The 27,757-nt window shown below is 40.6% G+C and overlaps 1 protein-coding gene across 4 annotated transcripts in view; it reads left to right on the plus strand.

Moving 5' to 3' along the window:
• The window catches only part of ERC1 (ELKS/RAB6-interacting/CAST family member 1), an 871,748-nt gene that overhangs the window by 569,027 nt on the left and 274,964 nt on the right, over nucleotides 1-27,757 (plus strand). For all 4 annotated transcript variants that reach the window (XM_053718843.1, XM_053718844.1, XM_053718845.1 and 1 more), the window contains one exon: nucleotides 23,188-23,348. In XM_053718843.1, the coding sequence (XP_053574818.1) occupies nucleotides 23,188-23,348 (161 nt within the window). The remainder of the gene's footprint in view (nucleotides 1-23,187; nucleotides 23,349-27,757) is intronic.

Here is a 27,757-nt window from a genome sequence, read left to right on the forward strand (position 1 = left end):
CCTTGCTAAACGTACTACTATTCCTACGTCAGATGGTACTTCGTTTAAGGATCCTCTAGATAGGAAAATTGAATCCTTTCTAAGAAAAGCTTATCTGTGTTCAGGTAATCTTCTTAGACCTGCTATATCTTTGGCTGATGTTGCTGCAGCTTCAACGTTTTGGTTGGAAACTTTAGCGCAACAAGTAACACATCGTGATTCTCATGATATTATTATTCTTCTTCAGCATGCTAATAATTATATCTGTGATGCCATTTTTGATATTATCAGAGTTGTCAGGTTTATGTCTCTAGCTATTTTAGCTAGAAGAGCTTTATGGCTTAAAACTTGGAATGCTGATATGGCTTCTAAATCAACTTTACTTTCCATTTCTTTCCAGGGTAACAAATTATTTGGTTCTCAGTTGGATTCCATTATTTCAACTGTTACTGGTGGGAAAGGAACTTTTTTACCACAGGATAAAAAATCTAAAGGTAAAAACAGGGCTAATAATCGTTTTCGTTCCTTTCGTTTCAACAAAGAACAAAAGCCTGATCCTTCATCCTCAGGAGCAGTTTCAGTTTGGAGACCATCTCCAGTCTGGAATAAATCCAAGCCAGCTAGAAAGGCAAAGCCTGCTTCTAAGTCCACATGAAGGTGCGGCCCTCATTCCAGCTCAGCTGGTAGGGGGCAGGTTACGTTTTTTCAAGGAAATTTGGATCAATTCTGTTCACAATCTTTGGATTCAGAGCATTGTTTCAGAAGGGTACAGAATTGGTTTCAAGTTGAGACCTCCTGCAAGAGATTTTTTCTTTCCCGTGTCCCAGTAAATCCAGTAAAAGCTCAAGCATTTCTGAAATGTGTTTCAGATCTAGAGTTGACTGGAGTAATTATGCCAGTTCCAGTTCCGGAACAGGGGATGGGGTTTTATTCAAATCTCTTCATTGTACCAAAGAAGGAGAATTCTTTCAGACCAGTTCTGGAACTAAAAATATTGAATCGTTATGTAAGGATACCAACGTTCAAGATGGTAACTGTAAGGACTATCTTACCTTTTGTTCAGCAAGGGAATTATATGTCCACAATAGATTTACAGGATGCATATCTGCATATTCCGATTCATCCAGATCATTATCAGTTCCTGAGATTCTCGTTTCTGGACAAGCATTACCAATTTGTGGCTCTGCCGTTTGGCCTAGCTACAGCTCCAAGAATTTTTACAAAGGTTCTCGGTGCCCTGCTGTCTGTAATCAGAGAACAGGGTATTGTGGTATTTCCTTATTTGGACGATATCTTGGTACTTGCTCAGTCTTTACATTTAGCAGAATCTCATACGAATCGACTTGTGTTGTTTCTTCAAGATCATGGTTGGAGGATCAATTTACCAAAAAGTTCTTTGATTCCTCAGACAAGGGTAACCTTTCTGGGTTTCCAGATGGATTCAGTGTCCATGACTCTGTCTTTAACAGACAAGAGACGTCTAAAGTTGATTGCAGCTTGTCGAAACCTTCAGTCACAATCATTCCCTTCGGTAGCCTTATGCATGGAAATTCTAGGTCTTATGACTGCTGCATCGGACGCGATCCCCTTTGCTCGTTTTCACATGCGACCTCTTCAGCTCTGTATGCTGAAGCAATGGTGCAAGGATTACACGAAGATATCTCAATTAATATCTTTAAAACCGATTGTTCGACACTCTCTAACATGGTGGACAGATCACCATCGTTTAATTCAGGGGGCTTCTTTTGTGCTTCCGACCTGGACTGTAATTTCAACAGATGCAAGTCTCACAGGTTGGGGAGCTGTGTGGGGATCTCTGACGGCACAAGGAGTTTGGGAATCTCATTCTCAGGAGGTGAGATTACCGATCAATATTTTGGAACTCCGTGCAATTTTCAGAGCTCTTCAGTTTTGGCCTCTTCTGAAGAGAGAATCGTTCATTTGTTTTCAGACAGACAATGTCACAACTGTGGCATACATCAATCATCAAGGAGGGACTCACAGTCCTCTGGCTATGAAAGAAGTATCTCGAATTTTGGTTTGGGCGGAATCCAGCTCCTGTCTAATCTCTGCGGTTCATATCCCAGGTGTAGACAATTGGGAAGCGGATGGTCTCTTCACCCAGAGGTATTTCTTCAGATTGTTCAAATGTGGGAATTTCCAGAAATAGATCTGATGGCGTCCCATCTAAACAAGAAACTTCCCAGGTATCTGTCCAGATCCCGGGATCCTCAGGCGGAGGCAGTGGATGCATTATCACTTCCTTGGAAGTATCATCCTGCCTATATCTTTCCGCCTCTAGTTCTTCTTCCAAGAGTAATCTCCAAGATTCTGAAGGAATGCTTGTTTGTTCTGCTGGTAGCTCCGGCATGGCCTCACAGGTTTTGGTATGCGGATCTTGTCCGGATGGCCTCTTGCCAACCGTGGACTCTTCCGTTAAGACCAGACCTTCTGTCACAAGGTCCTTTTTTCCATCAGGATCTGAAATCCTTAAATTTAAAGGTATGGAGATTGAACGCTTGATTCTTGGTCAAAGAGGTTTCTCTGACTCTGTGATTAATACTATGTTACAGGCTCGTAAATCTGTATCTCGAGAGATATATTATAGAGTCTGGAAGACTTATATTTCTTGGTGTCTTTCTCATCATTTTTCCTTGCATTCTTTTAGAATACCGAGAATTTTACAGTTTCTTCAGGATGGTTTAGATAAGGGTTTGTCCGCAAGTTCTTTGAAAGGACAAATCTCTGCTCTTTCTGTTCTTTTTCACAGAAAGATTGCTATTCTTCCTGATATTCATTGTTTTGTACAAGCTTTGGTTCGTATAAAACCTGTCATTAAGTCAATTTCTCCTCCTTGGAGTTTGAATTTGGTTCTGGGAGCTCTTCAAGCTCCTCCGTTTGAACCTATGCATTCATTGGACATTAAATTACTTTCTTGGAAAGTTTTGTTCCTTTTGGCCATCTCTTCTGCCAGAAGAGTTTCTGAATTATCTGCTCTTTCTTGTGAGTCTCCTTTTCTGATTTTTCATCAGGATAAGGCAGTGTTGCGAACTTCTTTTGAATTTTTACCTAAAGTTGTGAATTCCAACAACATTAGTAGAGAAATTGTGGTTCCTTCATTATGTCCTAATCCTAAGAATTCTAAGGAGAAATCGTTGCATTCTTTGGATGTTGTTAGAGCTTTGAAATATTATGTTGAAGCTACAAAATCTTTTCATAAGACTTCTAGTCTATTTGTTATCTTTTCCGGTTCTAGAAAAGGCCAGAAAGCTTCTGCCATTTCTTTGGCATCTTGGTTGAAATCTTTAATTCATCTTGCCTATGTTGAGTCGGGTAAAACTCCGCCTCAGAGAATTACAGCTCATTCTACTAGGTCAGTTTCTACTTCCTGGGCGTTTAGGAATGAAGCTTCGGTTGACCAGATCTGCAAAGCAGCAACTTGGTCCTCTTTGCATACTTTTACTAAATTCTACCATTTTGATGTATTTTCTTCTTCTGAAGCAGTTTTTGGTAGAAAAGTACTTCAGGCAGCGGTTTCAGTTTGAATCTTCTGCTTATGTTTTTCGTTAAACTTTATTTTGGGTGTGGATTATTTTCAGCAGGAATTGGCTGTCTTTATTTTATCCCTCCCTCTCTAGTGACTCTTGTGTGGAAAGATCCACATCTTGGGTAGTCATTATCCCATACGTCACTAGCTCATGGACTCTTGCTAATTACATGAAAGAAAACATAATTTATGTAAGAACTTACCTGATAAATTCATTTCTTTCATATTAGCAAGAGTCCATGAGGCCCGCCCTTTTTTTGTGGTGGTTATGATTTTGTATAAAGCACAATTATTCCAATTCCTTATTTTATATGCTTTCGCACTTTTTTATCACCCCACTTCTTGGCTATTCGTTAAACTGAATTGTGGGTGTGGTGAGGGGTGTATTTGTAGGCATTTTGAGGTTTGGGAAACTTTGCCCCTCCTGGTAGGAATGTATATCCCATACGTCACTAGCTCATGGACTCTTGCTAATATGAAAGAAATGAATTTATCAGGTAAGTTCTTACATAAATTATGTTTTTGTTTTTTTATTGAGAAACAGGTGCATACAATTAAAGCAGATTACATAGATTTCTAGTATAAATCGTGATCGACTGTACATGAAAAGTAATATACAACATAAACATTATAGATCAAAGTAGGAAATATCAAAGTAGCATGTATCCACCAATGGTTAAACAAATTTACAAGTATATATAAACATAGGAAGATGTATAAAATGCCATTAGAGATCTTGGTCAATTGAATCATAAGATTGAAATATAACCTGCAAATCAAAAATCTATAGGTCTACAAAAACAAATATAAAACAAGAAAAGCTCTCAGATTTTGTCCTCCTAAACATAGCAATGCCGGTCTTGGACCTTAACCATCAACCTTACAAGACCGTAGAGGTTGATATAATGTATTACAGAAAAACACACTGACATAAGTAATATACTGTAAAACGGACTTATAACTCAAACGCTTGTGTTACATCTCAATAAAGCATGAAATAAAAAAAGCTGCATTCCATGTTCTCATGAGCCTTTGAGCTGACTATCAATTGAGGCTCCACTAGACCACTGTGATAAAAGAATCTTGCAAGTAGTGAAGTATAACAGTAATAAAAACCTAGATGCCTTGATACATGTGATAAACTAGGCAAACCTAGTAGTATATATGTATATGCCCAAGCAGCAGAGTACACTGGGTATTGAAAAGAATCACCACCCCCCCCCCCCTTGAAAATAATCACATTTTGTTCCTTTGCAGCCTGAAATAAAGACAGACACATTTTTTGTTTCTTCAGTTGTAATTACTCAGTGCCGCTTATAACATCCAAGTGAAATATATAACACCAACATGTCAGGCAAAAATAAAGACAATTCAAAAACAGAATCACCCCCCTTGTGTCAGTATTTTGTTGAACCACCTTTTGCTTCAAAGGGACGCTAAACCCAACATTTTTCTTTTATGATTCAGGTAGACAATACAATTATAAACATTACAATTTACTTCTATTATCCAATTTGCTTCATTCTCTATATATACTTTGTTGAAGAAATAGCAATGCACATGGGTGAGCCAGTCACATGAGGCATCTTTGTGCAGCTACCAATCAACAGTTTCTGAGCCTATCTAGATATGCTATTCATCAAAGGATATTAAGAGAATGAAGCTGTAATGCTCGTGGGATACTCCTTTATCAGACTGAACTCAGCCAGTAGTCTTGTTATCCCGGCGTCAAGCCAGAATGATAGGGAATATACCAGAGAAGAGAAAGTTAGTAAGATGAGGAGGTCGGCACTCACCACAGGCAGGACAGTCCCCAGCGGCAACGGCAGAGCAGTCCAAGGCAAATCACTAGAATGGTCAGACAGGCAGGATTTGGAAACAGTAAAGCAGTCCAAGGGCAAACCACTAGAATGGTCAGGCAGGCTGGCTTTGGCAATGGTAAAGCAGTCCAAGGGCACACCACTAAAATGGTCAGGCAGGCAGGGTTCGGCAACAAAGAGGCAATCCAGGACAACAGGGGTTAATAAGCAGAGTAGTAAGACAAGCAGAGTTCAGCAGCAGTATATCAATTCAGCAATTTAGGGGTTAAACAGGCAGAGTTCAGCAGCAGTATATCAATCCAGCAATTCAGGGGTATAACAGGCAGAGTAGTCAGACAGGCAGGGTTCAAACACATAAAGGCAATACAGAGTAACTATCGCACCCAGGAGCACACAAAGTAACGCCTATACTTGGGCAGTGATAGATCGTTTGAATAGGCTTACATAGGCACAGGATTCGCACCACAGACATCCGGACCGGCATCAGTGAAAGAGGAGCGTGCGGCGATGACATCAGCACTGCACGCATCCAGACCCGACACAGCCCCAGGCAATGAGCAGGGAAGGAGATGCCGCGCCCCTAGCAACGGCTAGAGCGGCGCATCGTGACATAGCCCCCTTCTCAAGGGTTCCCTCCGGGAACCAGAGCTGGCCTCAACGATCTGCCACAGAGTAACCCTTCTAGTGTATCAGATACTGCAGTTGTCTGCGCCTGTATCTGGAGTCCAGGATCTTAGCTACCTCATATTCAGGGTCACCACGGACTAGGAGCTCGGAGGAGGAGCTCGGAGGAGGGTATATCTATTTTTGATGTAAGGCTTGAGTAGTGAGATGTGGAAGACTGGGTGTATGCGCAGGGTTTTTGGTAAGGCCACTTTGTAGGCAACAGGAGACAATCTTTTCAGCACCTTGTAAGAGCCGATAAACCTAGGCCCCAAATTGTGACAGGGTTGACATTGACGAATATGTCGAGTAGAGATCCAAACACGTTCACTCACTGGGATGGCACGTACAAAAGTTCTATGACGATAAGCAAACTTTTTATATCTAGAAACAACTGAACGTAGCTGAGAGCGAATACGTTGCCAATAAGTGGTGAGTCCAGTGACGTGTCGGTCTGCAGCAGGAACCCCAGTGGACTGAGCAGAAAGAGGGAAGACACAAGGTTGATAACCTGCTGCGGCTTGAAATGGAGAACATTTAAGAGAAGAGTGTTTCTTGTCAGCTCAGCTAGGGGTAACAACTCAGACCAGTTGGTATGGCGAGCGTTGACAAAGGCTCTAAGGTAGGCTTCAAGATCCTGGTTTACTCTCTGTTAGTCCATTGGTCTGAGGATGGTAGGCAGAAGACAAGGAAACAGTGGTTCCAATCAACTTACAAAAGGCTCTCCAAAAGGTAGAGATGAACTGTGGACCTCTGTCGGAAATAATATTCACAGGAATGCCATGAAGTCGTACCACATGCAAGAGAAAAAGAGACAATAATTCTTGGGCAGAAGGCAGTTTGGTTAGGGGTACAAAATGACCTAGTCTGGAAAAGCGATCCACCACAACCCAGATAACTGTATGGTGGTCAGAAGGATGAAGGTTCACAATGAAGTCCATTATTATGTGTGTCCATGGTTGTTTGGGAATGGACAATGGTTGGAGCAAGCCAGGAGGCAAGAATCAGGGAATTTTGTTGGCAGCACAAGTGGTGCAGGCTTTCACATAATTCTGAGCGTCAGACTTCATAGTAGGCCACCATACTTGTTGGGAAAGACGCTTAAAAGTCCTAGTCAAACCAGAATGTCATAAGAGTTTACTATCATGAGCCCAGTATAGCACAGGGGTGCGTAGGTTCAGAGGTACAAAGAGGATATTGGAGGCCACGGGGGCTCCAGGAGGTTTACTAGACTGGGCACGTTGCAATCTTTGCAGAAGGGTGGTATTTATTTGAGCAACCACACAGGAGGGAGGTATGATGTGTTCAATAGCAGCTTCAGAGGAGTCACTTGAGTGAGGGAACTGACGGGAAAGGGCATTTTGCTTCTTGTTCTTGGTCCCAGGAAGATAAGAGACCACAAAGTTAAAACGTGAAAAGAACAATGCCCACCTCTCCTATCCAGGATTAAGTCGATGAGCAGTCTCTAGGTAAGTCAGATTCTTGTGGTCAGTGAGAATCTGAATGGGATTGGCGGTGCCCTCTAACCAATGACGCCATTCAGTCAAAGACATCTTAATGGCTAAGAGTTCATGATTACCCACATAGCCATTCCTCTCAGCAGGAGTAAAGCGTTCAGAGAAAAAGGCTACAGGGTGTGACTTGGAAGTCAAAGTATCACTTTGGGTTAGAACTGCTCCAGCCCCTATCTCGAAGGCATCAACCTCTAAAGTGAACTTTAGGTCAGGATCAGGATGGCGGAGCACAGGAGCAAAACAGAAAGCCTTTTTCAGACAAGAGAAGGCAATTTATGGCTTCAGGAGGCCAATGTTTACAGTCTTTGTTCCGTTTTGTCAATTCAGTGAGAGGAGCGACTGTTTGTGAAAAGTTCTTTATAAACTTGCGATAATAATTGGAGAAAACATGGAACAGAGTGCAGGGTAGCGCTAATAAAAGCAAAGAGCTCTAAATATATACGGTATATCTATACTGATATAGTGATGTGTAAATGTTGTTATTTTTAAAAAAGAAAATATCTGTGTAGATCGAATAATAAAATTTAATATACAATAATGAAATAACAGTATAGTGCCGGCACTAATTTAAAACAATATGATGATATAAGACATAAGTATAAAATGCATAAAAAATCAAATAGTGGCTCCAAGTATTTGTACACTACCAACGATATTATATTGGAACTATTGAGATATAAAAGCAAGAAACAAAGCTGGCTTGCTGGATACTTATGGCAGCATAAACTGCAAGTGTGTCCGTGTTGAATATGGAACAATGTTCTCAAATTGGGCACACAAATTACCGTCTCTGATGTATGTAAAGTTGTCCGTTGTTATTAAGTCCCGTGACTTTGTGCAGAGTGATTCTCCTGGTGTGAATGAAGCAGGTATTGATATAGAAAGCACGCTATTAATTTAAATAATTCTTCAGTGCTTATAGTGAATAATCTTGCAGCGTCCTTAGATAATGGCCACAGTGGCAGGTATAAGGGTAGGTCCTGGGACCGAGATATTAGCTGGCTTCTGATGATTTGTTTCACAGCTATACCAAACGAGTCCTACTTCCAATCCTTTCCTTTGACACAAGTGGTTACAGTAGGTACGGCGCAATATCCCTCTCACACAATATAGAGTGGCTGATATATGCTTAAAAATCCGGCCCATGATCTGCTTACCGCTTGTGTCCATTTGATGATTACCTTAATACATCTGGGGTTTCAAGCAAGCTCCTGACTCTCTTACTGGTAAGGGTAATAGGACTCGTTTGGTATAGCTGTGAAACAAATCATCAGAAGCCAGCTAATACCTCGGTCCCAGGACCTACCCTTATACCTGCCACTGTGGCCATTATCTAAGGACGCTGCAAGATTATTCACTATAAGCACTGAAGAATTATTTAAATTAATAGCGTGCTTTCTATACCAATACCTGCTTCATTCACACCAGAAGAATCACTCTGCACAAAGTCACGGGACTTAATAACAATGGACAACTTTACATACATCAGAGACGGTAATTTGTGTGCCCAATTTGAGAACATTGTTCCATATTCAACACGGACACACTTGCAGTTTATGCTGCCATAAGTATCCAGCAAGCCAGCTTTGTTTCTTGCTTTTATATCTCAATAGTTCCAATATAATATCGTTGGTAGTGTACAAATACTTGGAACCACTATTTGATTTTTTATGCATTTTATACTTATGTCTTATATCATCATATTGTTTTAAATTAGTGCCGGCACTATACTGTTATTTCATTATTGTATATTAAATTTTATTATTCGATCTACACAGATATTTTCTTTTTTAAAAATAACAACATTTACACATCACTATATCAGTATAGATATACCGTATATATTTAGAGCTCTTTGCTTTTATTAGCGCTACCCTGCACTCTGTTCCATGTTTTATCTCATTAGCGATTTGGAGATTCGTTAATGTTCTGGGTTAGCTACAGAGCCTGAGAGTGTTAGTATCTTTTACACTATTTCTTTCAATAATAATTGGAGAACCCCAAAAACCTCTGTAATTTCTTTAAAGAAGTAGGTTAAGGCCATTCTAGAACTGCGGTGAGTTTAGCAGGATCCATGGCAAAACCTTCTTTCGAGATGACATAACCAAGGATTTGGATCTGAACTTGATCAAACTCACATTTTTCTAGCTTGGCTACCAAATAATTATCTTTGAGAACTTGTCTCACGTGTTTGTGATGCTCCTCTAAAGTGGAAGAGAAAACAAGGATGTCATCCAGATAGACGATGACAGTTCGGTTGAGGAGGTCACGGAAGACATAGTTGACAAATGCCTGAAAGACTGCAGGGGCGTTACACAGCCCAAAGGGCATTACAAGGTATTTGTAATGCCCGGATCTTGTGTTGAAGGCGGTTTTCCATTCATGGCCTGGAAAGATACGAATCAGATTATATGCCCCACGTAAGTCAAACTTGGTGAAAAAGCGAGCATCCTGGAGCTAGTCATACAGTTCGGTGATCATTGGAATGGGATAGCGATTCTTGATAGTTATGTTGTTCAAGACTTTGTAGTCGATGCAGGGTCTGAGCCCACCATCCTTCTTACTGACAAAAAAGAAACCTGCCCCAGCAGGAGAGGAGGAAGGGCGAATTAAACCTTTAGCTAGGTACTCTTGGATGTACTCCTCCATGTATAGAGTTTCAGCTTTGGAGAGTGGATAAGTCCTCCTTTTAGGAAGTGGGGCTCCGGGAAAGAGGTCGATCTTGCAGTCATAAGGACGGTGAGATGCCTGGCAGCACGTTGACTGCTTTTTTCTCAAATACATCTGCAAAGTCTGCATATACTGAAGGAAGGTTTGAAGGAGTCTGTATACTGGCTATGGGGATGCGGAGCAGAGGAGTGACTTTAGCAAGGCAGGAGTGGAAACAGGAGGTACCCCAGGAGGCCAGTTTTCCCTCAGCCCAGTCGAACTGTGGATTGTGTACCCGAAGCCAAGGAAGACCAAGGATGACAGGCTGTGCTGGGGAATGAATGACCTCGAACTGCAGCTGTTCGTATAAAGGACTCCCACAGTCAGGGTTAGGGGTGCTGACTCAAAATGGATCAACCCTGAACCAAGGGGGGTGCCATCCAGAGTAGTTACTTTGAGACAATGTCTTTTCTGCAAAAGAGGCAAACCAGCTTGAATCATGAAACGGTGAACAAGGAAGTTTCCAGCTGCCCCTGAATCAATGAAGGCTTGATTGTGGACAGTATTCTGAAGGAGGGTAAGGGTAACAGGTACCAGGATCCGAGAGGAGTGAGGGGATTTAGTAGAGATCATGCTTAGAGGTACCCCTGTGTTATCCTCTAAGCATTGGCTTTTCCCGGCTGAATGTCACAGTCCTTTAGTTGGTGGATGTTGGACCCACAATAAAAGCATAGTCTCAATCTCCTTCTTCTCTGTCTTTCAGACTCTGAAGGTTTGAAGGAGGAGAGATCCATGGGTTCCTCCACTGAGGTAACTGGAGCTGCTGAGGGGGTAGAGGATACTGCCGAAACCGGACGAATAGGTTGACGGGAGGGAAGGACCCTCCTTGTTCTGTCTCTCTTGGCTTGTCTCTCCTGAAAGCGAGAGTTCAGACTGATACAAAGCATTATAAAGTCATCCAAATAAGAAGGAATATCACAATTAGTGAGTTAATCTTTTATGCGTTAATGCAGACCCCTCCTAAAGGCTGCCCTTGAGAGCACTGCCCTCCCAAGTGGTTTCAAGTGCCAAGGTGCGAAACTCGATGGCAAATTGTGCCACAGTTCTATTGCCCTGGCGGAGATCTAGGAGAGAAAATTCTGCAGCAGAGGTACGTCCAGAAGTCCCAAACACATAGGATAATGCAGAAAGTAAATCATCAGCATTATGCAGGAGTGGAGTGTTCTTCTCCAAAAGGGGAGAGACCCAAGCTAGGGCCTTGTCCTTCAATAAGGAAATGATAAAGGTGACCCTTGAATGGTGAGACTGAAAGGTGTGAGGATCATTTGCGGAAGTGCAGCCTGCATTGGTTAAGAAAACCCCTGCAATCAGTAGTAATTTCATACTTGTCAGGCAGAGGTATCCGGGGTATACTTCCAGAAGCAGAGGAAGAAGTCGCAGTACTAGGAGTAGGGACTGGTGGTGAAACAGGAGCGGTATTCCTCGCTGTAAGTAGTTGTGCGGTAATAGCCTCTAGCTTTGAATCCATATTCCGCAACTGTGTGGTATGGGTTCCCAACATCTGTCCCTGAAGATAAACAGCTTGTGCTACCTCATCTGGCTCCATGGCCCAAGTATAATGTAATGCTCGTGGGATACTCCTCTATTAGACCGAACTCGGCCAGTAGCCTTGTTATCCCGCCGTTGAGCCGGAATGATAGGGAATATCCCAGAGCAGAGAAAGTTAGTAAGATGTGGAAGGCGGCACTCATCACAGGCAGGACAGTTCCCAGTGGCAACGGCAGAGCAGTCCAAGGCAAATCACTAGAATGGTCAGACAGGCAGAATTTGGCAAAGTAAAGCAGTCTAAGGGCAAACCACTAGAATGGTCAGGCAGGCAGGGTTTACCAACAAAGACAATCCAGAACAACAGGGGTTAATAAGCAGAGTAGTCAGACAAGCAGAGTTCAGCAGCAATATATCAATCCAGCAATTTAGAGGTTAAACAGGCAGAGTAATCAGACAGGGAGGGTTCAGCAGCAGCATATCAATCCAGCAATTCAGGGATATAACAGACAGAGTTCAAACACATAACGGCAATACAGAGTAACAATCTATCACACCCAGGAGCACACAAAGTAACACCTATACTTCGGACCGGCATCAGTGAGAGAGGAGAGTGCAGGGATGACGTTAGCGCCGCACGCATCCAGACCCGACACAGCTCCTGGCAACGAGCAGGGAAGGAGACGTCGCGCCCCTAGCAACGGCTAGAGCTGTGCGACGTGACAGAAGCAAATGAGATAATAGAAGTAAATTAGAAAGTTGTTTAAAATTGCATGCTCTTTCTCAATCATAAATGAAAAAAATTGTTTTTCATGCCCCTTTAATTACAGCCTTTAGTCTGTTAGATATGTCTCTACTAACTTTACACATCTAGACTGTGCAATATTTGCCCACTCTTCTTTGCAGAACTGCTCCAGTTACGTTACATTTGATGGTGACCATTTGTGGACTGCAGTCTTCAAGTCATGCCACAGATATTTAATGGGGTTTAAGTCTGGGCTCTGACTAGGCCATGCCAGGACATTCGCCTTTTTCTCCTTCAACCACTGTGTGGTCATTTTTGCTGTGTGCTTTGGGTCATTGTCATGTTGGAAGGTAAATATTCCCATTGACAACTTCCTGGCAGAGGGCAGCAGATTTTCCTCAAGAATTTGACAGTATTTTGCCCCAACCATTATTCCTTTTATCCTGAAAAGTGTTCCAGTGCCTGCTGCAGAGAAACACCCTCATAACAGGATATTACTACCGCCATGCTTTACTGTAGGTATGGTGTTATTTGGATGGTGAGCTGTATTGGATTTCCTTCAGACATATCGTTTGGTGTTGAGGCCACATAATTAAATTTTAGTCACATCTGATCATAACACCTTTTTCCATGTGGCCTCAGAATCTCCTAGGTGTGTTATGGCAAAGCTTAGTTGTGACTGCATGGGGCCTGTCTTGAGGAGTGGCTTTTTTCTTGCAACCCTCCCATACAAGCCTCATATCTGGAGTATTTGTGATATTGTTGTCACATGCACACAATGACCACTCTTTGTCATAAATTCCTGCAACTGCTTCAGAGTTGCTGTGGGCCTCTTGTTAGCCTCTCTGTTGAGTTTCCTCCTGGCTCTTTCATCCAGTTTGGAGTGATTTCCTGCTCCAGAGAGGGTCTGTGTTGTACCAAGTACCTTCCACTTTTTAATAATATACTTCACTGTGCTTCTAGGCATTGATAAAGCCTTTGATATTTTCTTGTATCCATCTCCTGACTTGAGCCTGTCCACAACTTTATCCCGGATATCTTTTGACATTGCCTTGCCCCCCATAGTTCATTGTTTGCTTCAGTTGCACTACCAGGGACTGAGGTGCTCCAGGAAAGCTCTATTCATGCTGAGCTAACAAATATACCCACAGCTGATCACAGTTGAAGGTCAAATGGCTTTGTGTGCCGTTGAGAAGGTGATTAGCGACACCTGATTGAGTTTACAAGTAATTTTAGGAGGGGGTGATCCTTTTTGCAACTCAATGATTCTGTTTTTGAATTGTATTTTTTTTTTTTTTTGCCTGACATGTTAGTGTTATATCTTTAACTTTGATGTTATAAGTTGCAGTGAGTAATTACAACTGAATAAACAAAAACTGTGTGTCTTTATTTCAGGCTGCAAGGCAACAAAATGTGATTATTTTCAAGGCGGTGATTCTTTTCAATACCCACTGTATATACTGAAGACATCATCTCTCACAGACTAAAGCAAGAGGAAACATTGAAAACTGAGTAGTAGTACCAGAGGTGATCATCAATATAGGCAATTAATCTGTAGCTACTATGCTATTAAGAAAAACTACTTCTGAATATGTATAACACGCACTAGTCCCATGTCAACACGGGTACTAAAAGGTATTATAAAAACTTTCAATTGGTAGGCAGTAAAGTTAAAATAATCTCTAAGTGGAGGTGTCTTTAAACAATAAGAAGTGAGCACTCTAGTGACTATTTTCCATTTGGATTATAATTTGGGGCACTTAACGTTGTGAGGCAGCCAAATACTAGTGACAGCACAAGCATGTTGTCTAGAAAAAGCTGTATATACATAAGTTTAAATTTAGTTTAAATTCCTTAGCTCTAGATTAAAGAGAACTATATGTCATCTGTGGCAGGTTACTACGACACTGTTACAAACATATGTACCAGCTACTAAGAAAACATCAGTTTTGATAAATAGACCCCCCCCACCCCGCCCGACAAGGGAACCCACACCCCTCTTTATCTATCTACAAGAGACAGGTATGAAATATTACAGTGTTCTAGCTAATATGACGGTGACATATCCCCCCCCCCACCCCCCAAAAAAAAATAAAAAATCTAATCTTTCAAAATCTCACCTGACTATCAGTACTTAACTCCTGCAATTCTTGCATAATCAGTACCCACATTTAACAACAAAACAATGAAAGCATTACAAGTTTTGTTATATTAACCTGTAAAAATGTCATATCTAGCGCTAAGCCGTATAGTCTGCACAGCTATTGCCTAAGAGGTGGAAACGTCACCTTACAGCAAAACAGCATTCTGCTTTGGGCTGCCTGAGGAGCTCAGTGCGGCGAACGCTTCAAACAAATAACGGAACTTTCAGCATGAAATATATTACACTTCATGACTGAAAGTCCCCTTTATTTGTTCCACTGGTAAATCCTAGCATTTTACAAACGCTAGGATTTACCATCACTTTAATGTTTTCTATTTCTTTCATGTAATTAGCAAGAGTCCATGAGCTAGTGACGTATGGGATATACATTCCTACCAGGAGGGGCAAAGTTTCCCAAACCTTAAAATGCCTATAAATACACCCCTCACCACACCCACAATTCAGTTTTACAAACTTTGCCTCCTATGGAGGTGGTGAAGTAAGTTTGTGCTAGATTCTACGTTGATATGCGCTCCGCAGCAGGTTGGAGCCCGGTTTTCCTCTCAGCGTGCAGTGAATGTCAGAGGGATGTGAGGAGAGTATTGCCTATTTGAATGCAATGATCTCCTTCTACGGGGTCTATTTCATAGGTTCTCTGTTATCGGTCGTAGAGATTCATCTCTTACCTCACTTTTCAGATCGACGATATACTCTTATATATATATATATATATATATATATATATATATATATATATACCATTACCTCTGCTGATTTTCGTTTCAGTACTGGTTTGGCTTTCTACAACATGTAGATGAGTGTCCTGGGGTAAGTAAGTAAGCTTATTTTCTGTGACACTCTAAGCTATGGTTAGGCACTTTTTTATAAAGTTCTAAATATATGTATTCAAACATTTATTTGCCTTGACTCAGGATGTTCAACATTCCTTATTTTCAGACAGTCAGTTTCATACTTGGGATAATGCATTTGTTTCAATCATTTTTTCTTACCTTAAAAAAATTTGACTTTTTCCCTGTGGGCTGTTAGGATCGCGGGGGCTGAAAATGCTTCATTTTATTGCGTCATTCTTGGCGCGGAATTTTTTGGCGCAAATGTTTTTTTCTGTTTCCGGCGTCATACGTGTCGCCGGAAGTTGCGTCATTTTTTGACGTTTTTTTTGCGTCAAAAGTGTCGGCGTTCCGGATGTGGCGTCATTTTTGGCGCCAAATAATGTGGGCGTCTTATTTGGCGCTAAAAAATATGGGCGTCATTTTTGTCTCCACATTATTTAAGTCTCATTATTTATTGCTTCTGGTTGCTAGAAGCTTGTTCACTGGCATTTTTTTTCCCATTCCTGAAACTGTCATTTAAGGAATTTGATCAATTTTGCTTTATATGTTGTTTTTTCTATTACATATTACAAGATGTTCCACGTTGCAACTGAGTCAGAAGATACTTCAGGAAAATCGCTGCCCGGTGCTGGAGCTACCAAGCTAAGTGTATCTGCTATAAACTTTTGGTATCTGTTTCTCCAGCTGTTGTTTGTATTGCATGTCATGACAAACTTATTAATGCAGATAAAATTTCCTTTAGTACTGTTACATTACCTGTTGCTGTTCCGTCAACATCTAATTTTCAGAGTGTTCCTGATAACATAAGAGATTTTATTTTTTAAATCCATTAAGAAGGCTATGTCTGTTATTTCTCCTTCTAGTATACATAAAAGTCTTTTAAAACTTCTCTTTTTTCAGATGAATTTTTAAATGAACATCATCATTCTGATACTGATAATGGTTCTTCTGGTTCAGAGTTTTCTGTCTCAGAGGTTGATGCTGATAAATCTTTGTATTTGTTCAAGATGGAATTTATTCGTTCTTTACTTAAAGAAGTATTAATTGCATTTAGAAATAGAGGATTCTGGTCCTCTTGATACTAAATCTAAACGTTTAAATAAGGTTTTTAAATCTCCTGTAGTTATTCCAGAAGTGTTTTCTCTCCCTGATGCTATTTCTGAAGTAATTTCCAGGGAATGGAATAATTTGGGTAATTCATTTACTCCTTCTAAACGTTTAAGCAATTATATCCTGTGCCATCTGACAGATTAGAGTTTTTTGGGACAAAATCCCTAAGGTTAATGGGGCTGTCTCTACTCCTGCTAACGTACTACTATTCCTACGGCAGATAGTACTTCATTTAAGGATCCTTTAGATAGGAAAAATTGAATCCTTTCTAAGAAAAGCTTACTTATGTTCAGGTAATCTTCTTAGACCTGCTATATTTTTAGCGGATGTTGCTGCAGCTTCAACTTTTTGGTTAGAAGCTTTAGCGCAACAAGTAACAGATCATAATTTTATAGCATCATTATTATTCTATAACATGCTAATAATTTTATTTGTGATACCATCTTTTGATATCATTAGAGTTGATGTCAGGTATATGTCTCTAGCTATTTTAGCTAGAAAAGCTTTATGGCTTAAAACTTGGAATGCTGATATGTCTTCTAAGTCAACTTTGCTTTCCCTTTCTTTCCAGGGTAATAAAATTATTCGGTTCTCAGTTGGATTATATTATCTCAACTGTTACTGGAGGGAAGGGAACTTTTTTACCAAAGGATAAAAAATCTAAGGTAAATTTAGGTCTAATAATCGTTTTCGTTCCTTTCCTCACAACAAGGAACAAAAGCCTGATCCTTCATTCTCAGGAGCGGTATCAGTTTGGAAACCATTTCCAGTTTGGAATATATCCAAGCCTTATAGAAACCTAAAGCCAGCTCCTAAGTACCCATGAAGGTGCGGCCCTCATTCCAGCTCAGCTGGTATGGGGCAGATTACGTTTTCTTCAAAGAAATTTGGATCAATTCCGTTCACAATCTCTGGTTTCAGAACATTGTTTCAGAAAGGTACAGAATTGGCTTCAGTTAAGGCCTCCTGCAAAGAGATTTTTTTCTTTCCCGTGTCCCAGTAAACACAGCAAAGGCTCAGTATTTCTGAAATGTGTTTCAGATCTAGAGTTGGCTGGAGTAATTATGCCAGTTCCAGTTCTGGAACAGGGGCTGGGGTTTTATTCTATCTCTTCATTGTACCAAAGAAGGTCAATTCCTTCAGACCAGTTCCGGATCTATCAATATTGAATCGTTATGTAAGGATACCAACATTCAAGATGGTAACTGTAGGACTATCCTGCCTTTTGTTTAGCAAGGGCATTATATGTCTACAATAGATTTACAGGATGCATATCTGCATATTCCGATTCATCCAGATCACTTTTAGTTTCTGAGATTCTCTTTTTAGACAAGCATTACCAGTTTTGTGGCTCTACCGTTTGGCCTAGCATCAGCTCCAAGAATTTTTTCAAAGGTTCTTGGTGCCCTTCTGTCTGTAATCAGAGAACAGGGTTTTGGTATTTCCTTATTTGGACGATATTTGGTACTTGCTCAGTCTTCACATTTTCGCAGAATCTCATACGAATCGACTTGTGTTGTTTCTTCAAGATCATGGTTGGAGGATCAATTTACCAATCAGTTCATTGATTCCTCAGACAAGGGTAACCTTTTTAGGTTTCCAGATAGATTCAGTGTCTATGACTCTGTCCTTGTCAGACAAGAGAAGTTTAACATTGATATCAGCTTGTCAAAACCTTCAGTCACAATCATTCCCTTTGGTAGCCTTATGCATGGAAATTTTAGGTCTTAGGACTGCCGCATCGGATGCGATCTCCTTTGCTCGTTTTCACATGCGACCTCTTCAGCTCTGTATGCTGAACCAATGGTGCAGGGATTACACAAAGATATCTCAATTAATATCTTTAAACCGATTATACGACACTCTCTGACATGGTGGACAGTTCACCATCGTTTAGTTCAGGGGGCTTCTTTGTTCTTCCGACCTGGACTATAATCTCAACAGATGCAAGTTTTACAGGTTGGGGAGCTGTGTGGGGGTCTCTGACGGCACAAGGGGTTTGGGAATCTCAGGAGGTGAGATTACCGATCAATCATCAAGGAGGGACTCACAGTCCTCTGGCTATGAAAGAAGTATCTCGAATTTTGGTTTGGGCGGAATCCAGCTCCTGTCTAATCTCTGCGGTTCATATCCCAGGTATAGACAATTGGGAAGCGGATTATCTCAGTCGCCAAACGTTGCATCCAGGCGAATGGTCTCTTCACCCAGAGGTATTTCTTCAGATTGTTCAAATGTGGGAACTCCCAGAAATAGATCTGATGGCTTCTCATCTAAACAAGAAACTTCCCTGGTATCTGTCCAGATCCCGGGATCCTCGGGCGGAGGCAGTGGATGCATTATCACTTCCTTGGAAGTATCATCCTGCCTATATCTTTCCGCCTCTAGTTCTTCTTCCAAGAGTATTCTCCAAGATTCTAAAGGAATGTTCGTTTGTCCTGCTGGTAGCTCCAGCATGGCCTCACAGGTTTTGGTATGCGGATCTTGTCCGGATGGCCTCTTGCCAGCTGTGGACTCTTCCGTTAAGACCAGACTTTCTGTCGCAAGGTCCTTTTTTTCCATTAGGATCTCAAATCCTTAAATTTTAAGGTATGGAGTTTGAACGCTTGATTCTTGGTCAAAGAGGTTTTTCTGACTCTGTGATTGATACTATGTGACAGGCTCGTAAATCTGTATCTAGAGAGATATATTATAGAGTCTGGAAGACTTATATTTCTTAGTGTCTTTCTCATCATTTTTTCTTGGCATTCTTTTTGAATACCGAGAATTTTACAGTTTCTTCAGGATGGTTTAGATAAAGGTTTGTCCGCAAGTTCCTTGAAAGGACAAATCTCTGCTCTTTCTGTTCTTTTTCACAGAAGGATTGCTAATCTTCCTGATATTCATTGTTTTGTACAAGCTTTGGTTCGTATAAAACCTGTCATTAAGTCAATTTCTCCTCCTTGGAGTTTGAATTTGGTTCTGGGGGCTCTTCAAGCTCCTCCTTTTGAACCCATGCATTCTTTGGTCGTTATATTACTTTCTTGGAAAGTTTTGTTTCTTTTGGCCATCTCTTCTGCCAGAAGAGTCTCTGAATTATCTGCTCTTTCTTGTGAGTCTCCTTTTCTGATTTTTCATCAGGATAAGACGGTGCTGCGAACTTCTTTTGAATTTTTTACCTAAGGTTGTGAATTCTAACAATATTAGTAGAGAAATTGTGGTTCCTTCATTATGTCCTAATCCTATGAATTCTAAGGAGAAATCATTGCATTCTTTGGATGCTGTTAGAGCTTTGTAATATTATGTTGAAGCTACTAAGTCTTTCCGAAAGACTTCTAGTCTATTTGTCATCTTTTCCGGTTCTAGAAAAGGCCAGAAAGCTTCTGCCATTTCTTTGGCATCTTGGTTGAAATCTTTATTTCATCATGCCTATGTCGAGTCGGGTAAAATTCCGCCTCGAAGGATTACAGCTCATTCTACTAGGTCAGTTTCTACTTCCTGGGCGTTTAGGAATGAAGCTTCGGTTGATCAGATTTGCAAAGCAGCAACTTGGTCCTCTTTGCATACTTTTACTAAATTCTACCATTTTGATGTGTTTTCTTCTTCTGAAGCAGTTTTTTGGTAGAAAAGTACTTCAGGCAGTGGTTTCAGTTTGAATCTTCTGCTTATGTTTTTCATTAAACTTTATTTTGGGTGTGGATTATTTTCAGCAGGAATTGTCTGTCTTTATTTTATCCCTCCCTCTCTAGTGACTCTTGCGTGGAAAGATCCACATCTTGGGTAGTCATTATCCCATACGTCACTAGCTCATGGACTCTTGCTAATTACATGAAAGAAAACATAATTTATGTAAGAACTTACCTGATAAATTCATTTCTTTCATATTAGCAAGAGTCCATGAGGCCCGCCCTTTTTTGTGGTGGTTATGATTTTTTTGTATAAAGCACAATTATTCCAATTCCTTATTTTATATGCTTTCACACTTTTTTCTTATCACCCCACTTCTTGGCTATTCGTTAAACTGAATTGTGGGTGTGGTGAGGGGTGTATTTATAGGCATTTTAAGGTTTGGGAAACTTTGCCCCTCCTGGTAGGAATGTATATTCCATACGTCACTAGCTCATGGACTCTTGCTAATATGAAAGAAATGAATTTATCAGGTAAGTTCTTACATAAATTATGTTTTTTTATCTCTCCTCAATACAAATGTTCATATTTAATATCTTTTCTATTGATTTAATTATTATTATTATTTTTTTTACAGAGAAAACATATTTATTATTTATCTTAGCTATTCCAGTTTATATATACTTTATTAGCTTCTTTTAACATATGTTTTATTATCTAGGAAGAGGTATCCAAACTCAGTCCATCAGATCATGATATACATTAGGGTATAAATAAGTCACTTTCTTCAGGCCTAGGATGGTATTTTTTCAATTTGGACAGTCCTAACACAAGGGTGGCTGTTGGACTTTGAGGGAGGGATTTGACCAATCTTTGTCAAGAAAGTGCACCATATTTTTTATTGCTAGCCTGTTCTTATCTTTTCTGTTTTTTTATTTCCCCTCAATACAATTTTTCATTCCTTTTTGTTTTTTTTATTTTGCACCTGACCCTCTCTTTTCTTTGAAACATGAGGTTCTCTAACGCGCTTCACGTGATTGTGATTATCTAAAAAGATCCTATAGTACCATGAGGCTCCTCACTACAGCAATATCTCTATCTCTTTAGGGGAATTTCCCTACATTTCTCAATGTGGTGCACACTGTAATGTAGGTGTTGTTATCTTTTGTATTAAATAGTGTTTAGAATTTGTATTCTTTGTGTAACAATGTATTTTAGAATTGTTTGATTTTATTTCACAGCTCATTGCACATTAGCTATTACTGGTTTATCCCTCTAGCCTTAAATCTGTATTCTAGTGTGGTTACCTAAATATTAAAAAAAAGACTATAGTTTTGTATTTAAAACTAGAAACAAATAGAAAACAAACTGTACAGTTTGATCTCAACTCACTTCATACAATTGCAGTTCCAAATGCTCCTAGATTAACCTCAAAGTCCCCTGCTAGAGATGCTGCATTCTATAGAGCCCCATTGCTTTCTGTATTAAACAGCTTACAGCACGGAGGGACTCTAGGTTCAGAGCCTTAGTGAGTTCCGTGAGGGTTGCTTGGGAGATCTGCAAACAAATATTCCTCAAGCCATGTTGTATGTGTTTGAGAATCTAGACCAGTGTGCCTCTTTTTGAGGTTAATGGCCACACCCTGGAACATTGAAAGAAGTCTCCACACAGGGCTCTGTTCCACCTGTGACTGATGTCCTAGTTAATTAAGCAGTGAGGTCAGGAAGGAACACAGATGACCAGGTCTGCAACAGTCAGTCTACTATGTGTTAAGACCTCTCTGTATTACTTACCTTGCTGTGTAAGTTTTGCTGAAGTCACCCTGCTACTTATTATTTTGACTCACTCAGGGAATAAATGAGGGTGCTGGCTTCCTGTGTAAGTGCATGGAAAAAAGACAGGACAACAGCTTACAATGCTACTAATTTATAGACTGAACCTTTATTCACAGAGTGACCTTGGCATGTGTAAACCCAAGTCCGCTCTAATTATAATTACCTCATAATCAGTAGGTTATTATGAAATTCTAAAACGCCCTCTTGTTCTTTTAGCAGGCATGTTCCCGGCTTGTGTGTTTTGTGTGTGGCTGAGATGGGCTCTTAACAAGAACAGACAGTTTGGAAAGTTTTCCTTTAAATTTTACTCTTATTCCTTCTGAGTTGAAACAGCTATCGCTCCTCTTACTGTAGTATAGTGACAATGGGAAAGTTGCATAGAATTCCTTTTACCTTTTCCTATGTCCTATCTTGTCTGATTGGTATAACACCACTTAGTATGTGACAGTTCACTGTTTTCTCAATATGGTAATTCCAGTGGTATGTATAACTTTTATGTTATATGTTTGTTTTCAATATTCATAATTTCGTTTTGTCTTTGTTTTCAATATCTGCTCAGTGGTAGCTATGAGCAGGCCAGAGATGAAGAAATAAAAATAAAGACAAAAGCATTTAAAAATATTATTATTTTCCAAACTACAATTTTTTTATAGGGTAATATGAAATTATTGTATCCATCTGCTGGGTTAGAAAAAATAAATGTAGCTTAGCACAGTTTCTTTATCAAAATCAAACCAACCTCTAGGTGGTAAGTATTGTGCCCTGATAGGTCATACTTTGTGATCTTTCATTAAGCCATGTTAGGATTCTACACATCACAGTCTCGGTTTAATATAAGGACTATTTTGCTTCATGCAAAGCCTGTTGGGCCAGATTAAGAGTACACTAATAATTCTATATATATGATTACCAGTTGACTAACAGTAATTTGGTACATCCTTGTAGTATAAGAAACTCTGTTTAATTCAGGACAAATCTTTGGAAACAAGGAACCACTGCTCCTACCTTTGACCCAAATTGTCTAAAACTTTTCCATTAACTGCAATTTTTGGTAAATATTTATCAACCTCTGCTTTAATGTTTTAATATCCTTTCTGCTATTGCTGTTCTTTCAGCCTCCTAAGGTGCAATACACTTTATAAATATTTATGAAGTTTCTGAGTCAGTTTTCGTTGTTTCTTAGGTTGAGGAGCTGATGATGGCAATGGAAAAAGTCAAACAAGAGCTAGAATCCATGAAGGCAAAGCTGTCTTCCACGCAACATTCTCTTGCAGAGAAGGAAGTGCATCTCACTAGCCTGCGAGCAGAGAGGCGCAAGCACTTGGAGGAAGTTCTCGACATGAAGTAAGACTTTCCATTTGCATTGGTATCATATTTTGTACCTTCTCCCATTTTAAACTTATTATATTAACAATCTTTTTCTAGAACTATATGAGTAATGGCGGGCTGTGTGGCCTCTTTCTAGTAATCTATGGGGTGGGTACCCTCTGCATATGCCCATCCTTGCTTGCGTTGGTTACATTTACATCTATTTGTTGTAAGGTACGCTGAGCTTGTGCATTATTGTGGAGAAGCCGGTAGAGTAATGTTTAGTGTTCCCCAGCTTGCTGGTTATCAACACTTTGTTCCTGTATATGGTAACCCTTGCTAATCCTCTGCAGTTTTGGAATGCACCTTGAGAATGAGGTTATATGTTCCTTTTCTATTTGTGTGAATTCTATAGATAATGACTATGTATGTATGTCTACATTTTCCCTGTCATGCTTTTTTTCAGGCGTTGCCCACTTATGTCCACAAATGTATGTACCTGTCCCTTTAAATGTACATGTAATCTAGTTGTATCCCTCTTAGAGGTGAGTATAGGTGTTTATTTAGTGTTTTAGGAATATTTTACTAATTGTTGTAGACCTACTATTTCTTCTGTTATGTGTGATCAGTCCACGGGTCATCATTACTTCTGGGATATAACTCCTCCCCAACAGGAAATGCAAGAGGATTCACCCAGCAGAGCTGCATATAGCTCCTCCCCTCTACGTCACTCCCAGTCATTCTCTTGCACCCAGCAACTAGATAGGATGTGTGAGAGGACTATGGTGATTATACTTAGTTTTTATAACTTCAATCAAAAGTTTGTTATTTTACAATAGCACCGGAGCGTGTTATTGCCTCTCTGGCAGAGTTTGAAGAAGAATCTACCAGAGTTTTTACTATGATTTTAACCGGAGTAGTTAAGATCATATTGCTGTTTCTCGGCCATCTGAGGGAGGTAAAAGCTTCAGATCAGGGGACAGCGGGCAGATGAATCTGCATTGAGGTATGTAGCAGTTTTTATTTTCTGAATGGAATTGATGAGAAAATCCTGCCATACCGTTATAATGACATGTATGTATACTCTACACTTCAGTATTCTGGGGATGGTATTTCACCGGAATTACTCTGTTAAAAGTACATTAAACCTTTTAATAGGTATTTATTATGTTAAACGTTTTTGCTGGAATGTAGAATCGTTTGCATTTTCTGAGGTACTGAGTGAATAAATATTTGGGCATTATTTTTCCACTTGGCAGTTGCTTGTTTTAATTGTGACAGTTTCGTTTCTCTCTCACTGCTGTGTGTGAGGGGGAGGGGCCGTTTTTGGCACTCTTTGCTACGCATCAAAAAATTCCAGTCAGTTACTCTTGTATTTCCTGCATGATCCGGTTCATCTCTAACAGATCTCAGGGGTCTTCAAACTTCTTTGGAGGGAGGTAGATTCTCTCAGCAGAGCTGTGAGACTTATATATTGACTGTGATTAAAAACGTTGCTCTGTAATTTTTATGTTTCAAATTTAATTATTGTTACTTTACTAATGGGAACAAACCTTTGCTAAAAGTTGTGTTGTTTTTAAGGATTGATGCTATAACTGTCTTTCAGTTCATTATTTCAACTGTCATTTAATCGTTTAGTGCTCTTTGAGGCACAGTACGTTTTTGCTAAATAAGATTGTAACCAAGTTGCAAGTTTATTGCTAGTGTGTTAAACATGTCTGATTCAGAGGAAGATATCTGTGTCATTTGTTCCAATGCCAAGGTGGAGCCCAATAGAAATTTATGTACTAACTGTATTGATGCTACTTTAAATAAAAGCCAATCTGTACAAATTGAACAAATTTCACCAAACAGCGAGGGGAGAGTTATGCCGACTAACTCGCCTCACGTGTCAGTACCTGCATCTCCCGCCCGGGAGGTGCGTGATATTATGGCGCCTAGTACATCTGGGCGGCCATTACAGATAACATTACAAGATATGGCTACTGTTATGACTGAAGTTTTGGCTAAATTACCAGAACTAAGAGGCAAGCGTGATCACTCTGGGGTGAGAACAGAGTGCGCTGATAATACTAGGGCCATGTCTGATACTGCGTCACAGCTTGCAGAACATGAGGACGGAGAGCTTCATTCTGTGGGTGATGGTTCTGATCCAAACAGATTGGATTCAGATATTTCAACTTTTAAATTTAAATTGGAGAACCTCCGTGTATTACTAGGGGAGGTTTTAGCGGCTCTTAATGATTGTAACACTGTTGCAATACCAGAAAAATTGTGTAGGTTGGATAAATACTTTGCGGTACCGGCGAGTACTGACGTTTTTCCTATACCTAAGAGACTAACTGAAATTGTTACTAAGGAGTGGGATAGACCCGGTGTGCCGTTCTCACCCCCTCCAATATTTAGAAAGATGTTTCCAATAGACGCCACCACACGGGACTTATGGCAAACGGTCCCTAAGGTGGAGGGAGCAGTTTCTACTTTAGCTAAGCGTACCACTATCCCGGTGGAGGATAGCTGTGCTTTTTCAGATCCAATGGATAAAAAATTAGAGGGTTACCTTAAGAAAATGTTTGTTCAACAAGGTTTTATATTGCAACCCCTTGCATGCATCGCGCCGATTACGGCTGCGGCAGCATTTTGGATTGAGTCTCTGGAAGAGAACCTTAGTTCAGCTACGCTGGACGACATTACGGACAGGCTTAGAGTCCTTAAACTAGCTAATTCATTCATTTCGGAGGCCGTAGTACATTTAACCAAACTTACGGCTAAGAACTCAGGATTCGCCATTCAGGCACGTAGGGCGCTGTGGCTAAAATCCTGGTCAGCTGATGTAACTTCTAAGTCCAAATTACTTAATATACCTTTCAAGGGGCAAACTTTATTTGGGCCCGGTTTGAAAGAAATTATCGCTGACATTACAGGAGGTAAGGGCCACGCCCTGCCTCAAGACAAAGCCAAAGCTAAGGCTAGACAGTCTAATTTTCGTCCCTTTCGGAATTTCAAAGCAGGAGCAGCATCAACTTCCACTGCACCAAAACAGGAAGGAGCTGTTGCTCGTTACAGACAAGGCTGGAAACCTAACCAGTCCTGGAACAAGGGCAAGCAGGCCAGGAAACCTGCTGCTGCCCCAAAGACAGCATGAACCGAGGGCCCCCGATCCGGGACCGGATCTAGTGGGGGGCAGACTCTCTCTCTTCGCCCAGGCCTGGGCAAGAGATGTTCAGGATCCCTGGGCGCTAGAGATCATATCTCAGGGATACCTTCTAGACTTCAAATTCTCTCCCCCAAGAGGGAGATTTCATCTGTCAAGGTTGTCAACAAACCAGATAAAGAAAGAAGCGTTTCTACGCTGTGTACAAGATCTGTTATTAATGGGAGTGATCCATCCGGTTCCGCGGTCGGAACAAGGACAAGGGTTTTACTCAAACCTGTTTGTGGTTCCCAAAAAAGAGGGAACTTTCAGGCCAATCTTGGATTTAAAGATCCTAAACAAATTCCTAAGAGTTCCATCGTTCAAAATGGAAACTATTCGGACAATCTTACCCATGATCCAAAAGGGTCAGTACATGACCACAGTGGATTTAAAGGATGCTTACCTTCACATACCGATTCACAAAGATCATTACCGGTATCTAAGGTTTGCCTTCTTAGACAGGCATTACCAGTTTGTAGCTCTTCCATTCGGATTGGCTACGGCTCCAAGAATCTTCACAAAGGTTCTGGGTGCCCTTCTGGCGGTACTAAGACCGCGAGGAATTTCGGTAGCTCCGTACCTAGACGACATTCTGATACAAGCTTCAAGCTTTCAAACTGCCAAGTCTCATACAGAGTTAGTTCTGGCATTTCTAAGGTCGCATGGATGGAAAGTGAACGAAAAGAAGAGTTCTCTTTTTCCTCTCACAAGAGTTCCATTCTTGGGGACTCTTATAGATTCTGTAGAAATGAAGATTTATCTGACAGAAGACAGATTAACAAAGCTTCTAAATGCATGCCGTGTCCTTCATTCCATTCAACTCCCGTCAGTAGCTCAATGCATGGAGGTGATCGGCTTAATGGTAGCAGCAATGGACATAGTACCCTTTGCACGTCTACATCTCAGACCGCTGCAATTGTGCATGCTGAGTCAGTGGAATGGGGATTACTCAGACTTGTCCCCTACTCTGAATCTGGATCAAGAGACCAGAAACTCTCTTCTATGGTGGCTTTCTCGGCCACATCTGTCCAGGGGGATGCCATTCAGCAGGCCGGACTGGACAATTGTAACAACAGACGCCAGCCTACTAGGTTGGGGCGCTGTCTGGAATTCTCTGAAGGCTCAGGGACAATGGAATCAGGAGGAAAGTCTCCTGCCAATAAACATTCTGGAATTAAGAGCAGTTCTCCATGCCCTTCTGGCTTGGCCCCAGTTAAAAACTCGGGGGTTCATCAGGTTTCAGTCGGAC

Source organism: Bombina bombina, chromosome 6 (genome assembly GCF_027579735.1).
Source record: "Bombina bombina isolate aBomBom1 chromosome 6, aBomBom1.pri, whole genome shotgun sequence".
In the NCBI taxonomy this organism is placed as follows: Eukaryota; Metazoa; Chordata; class Amphibia; order Anura; family Bombinatoridae; genus Bombina; species Bombina bombina.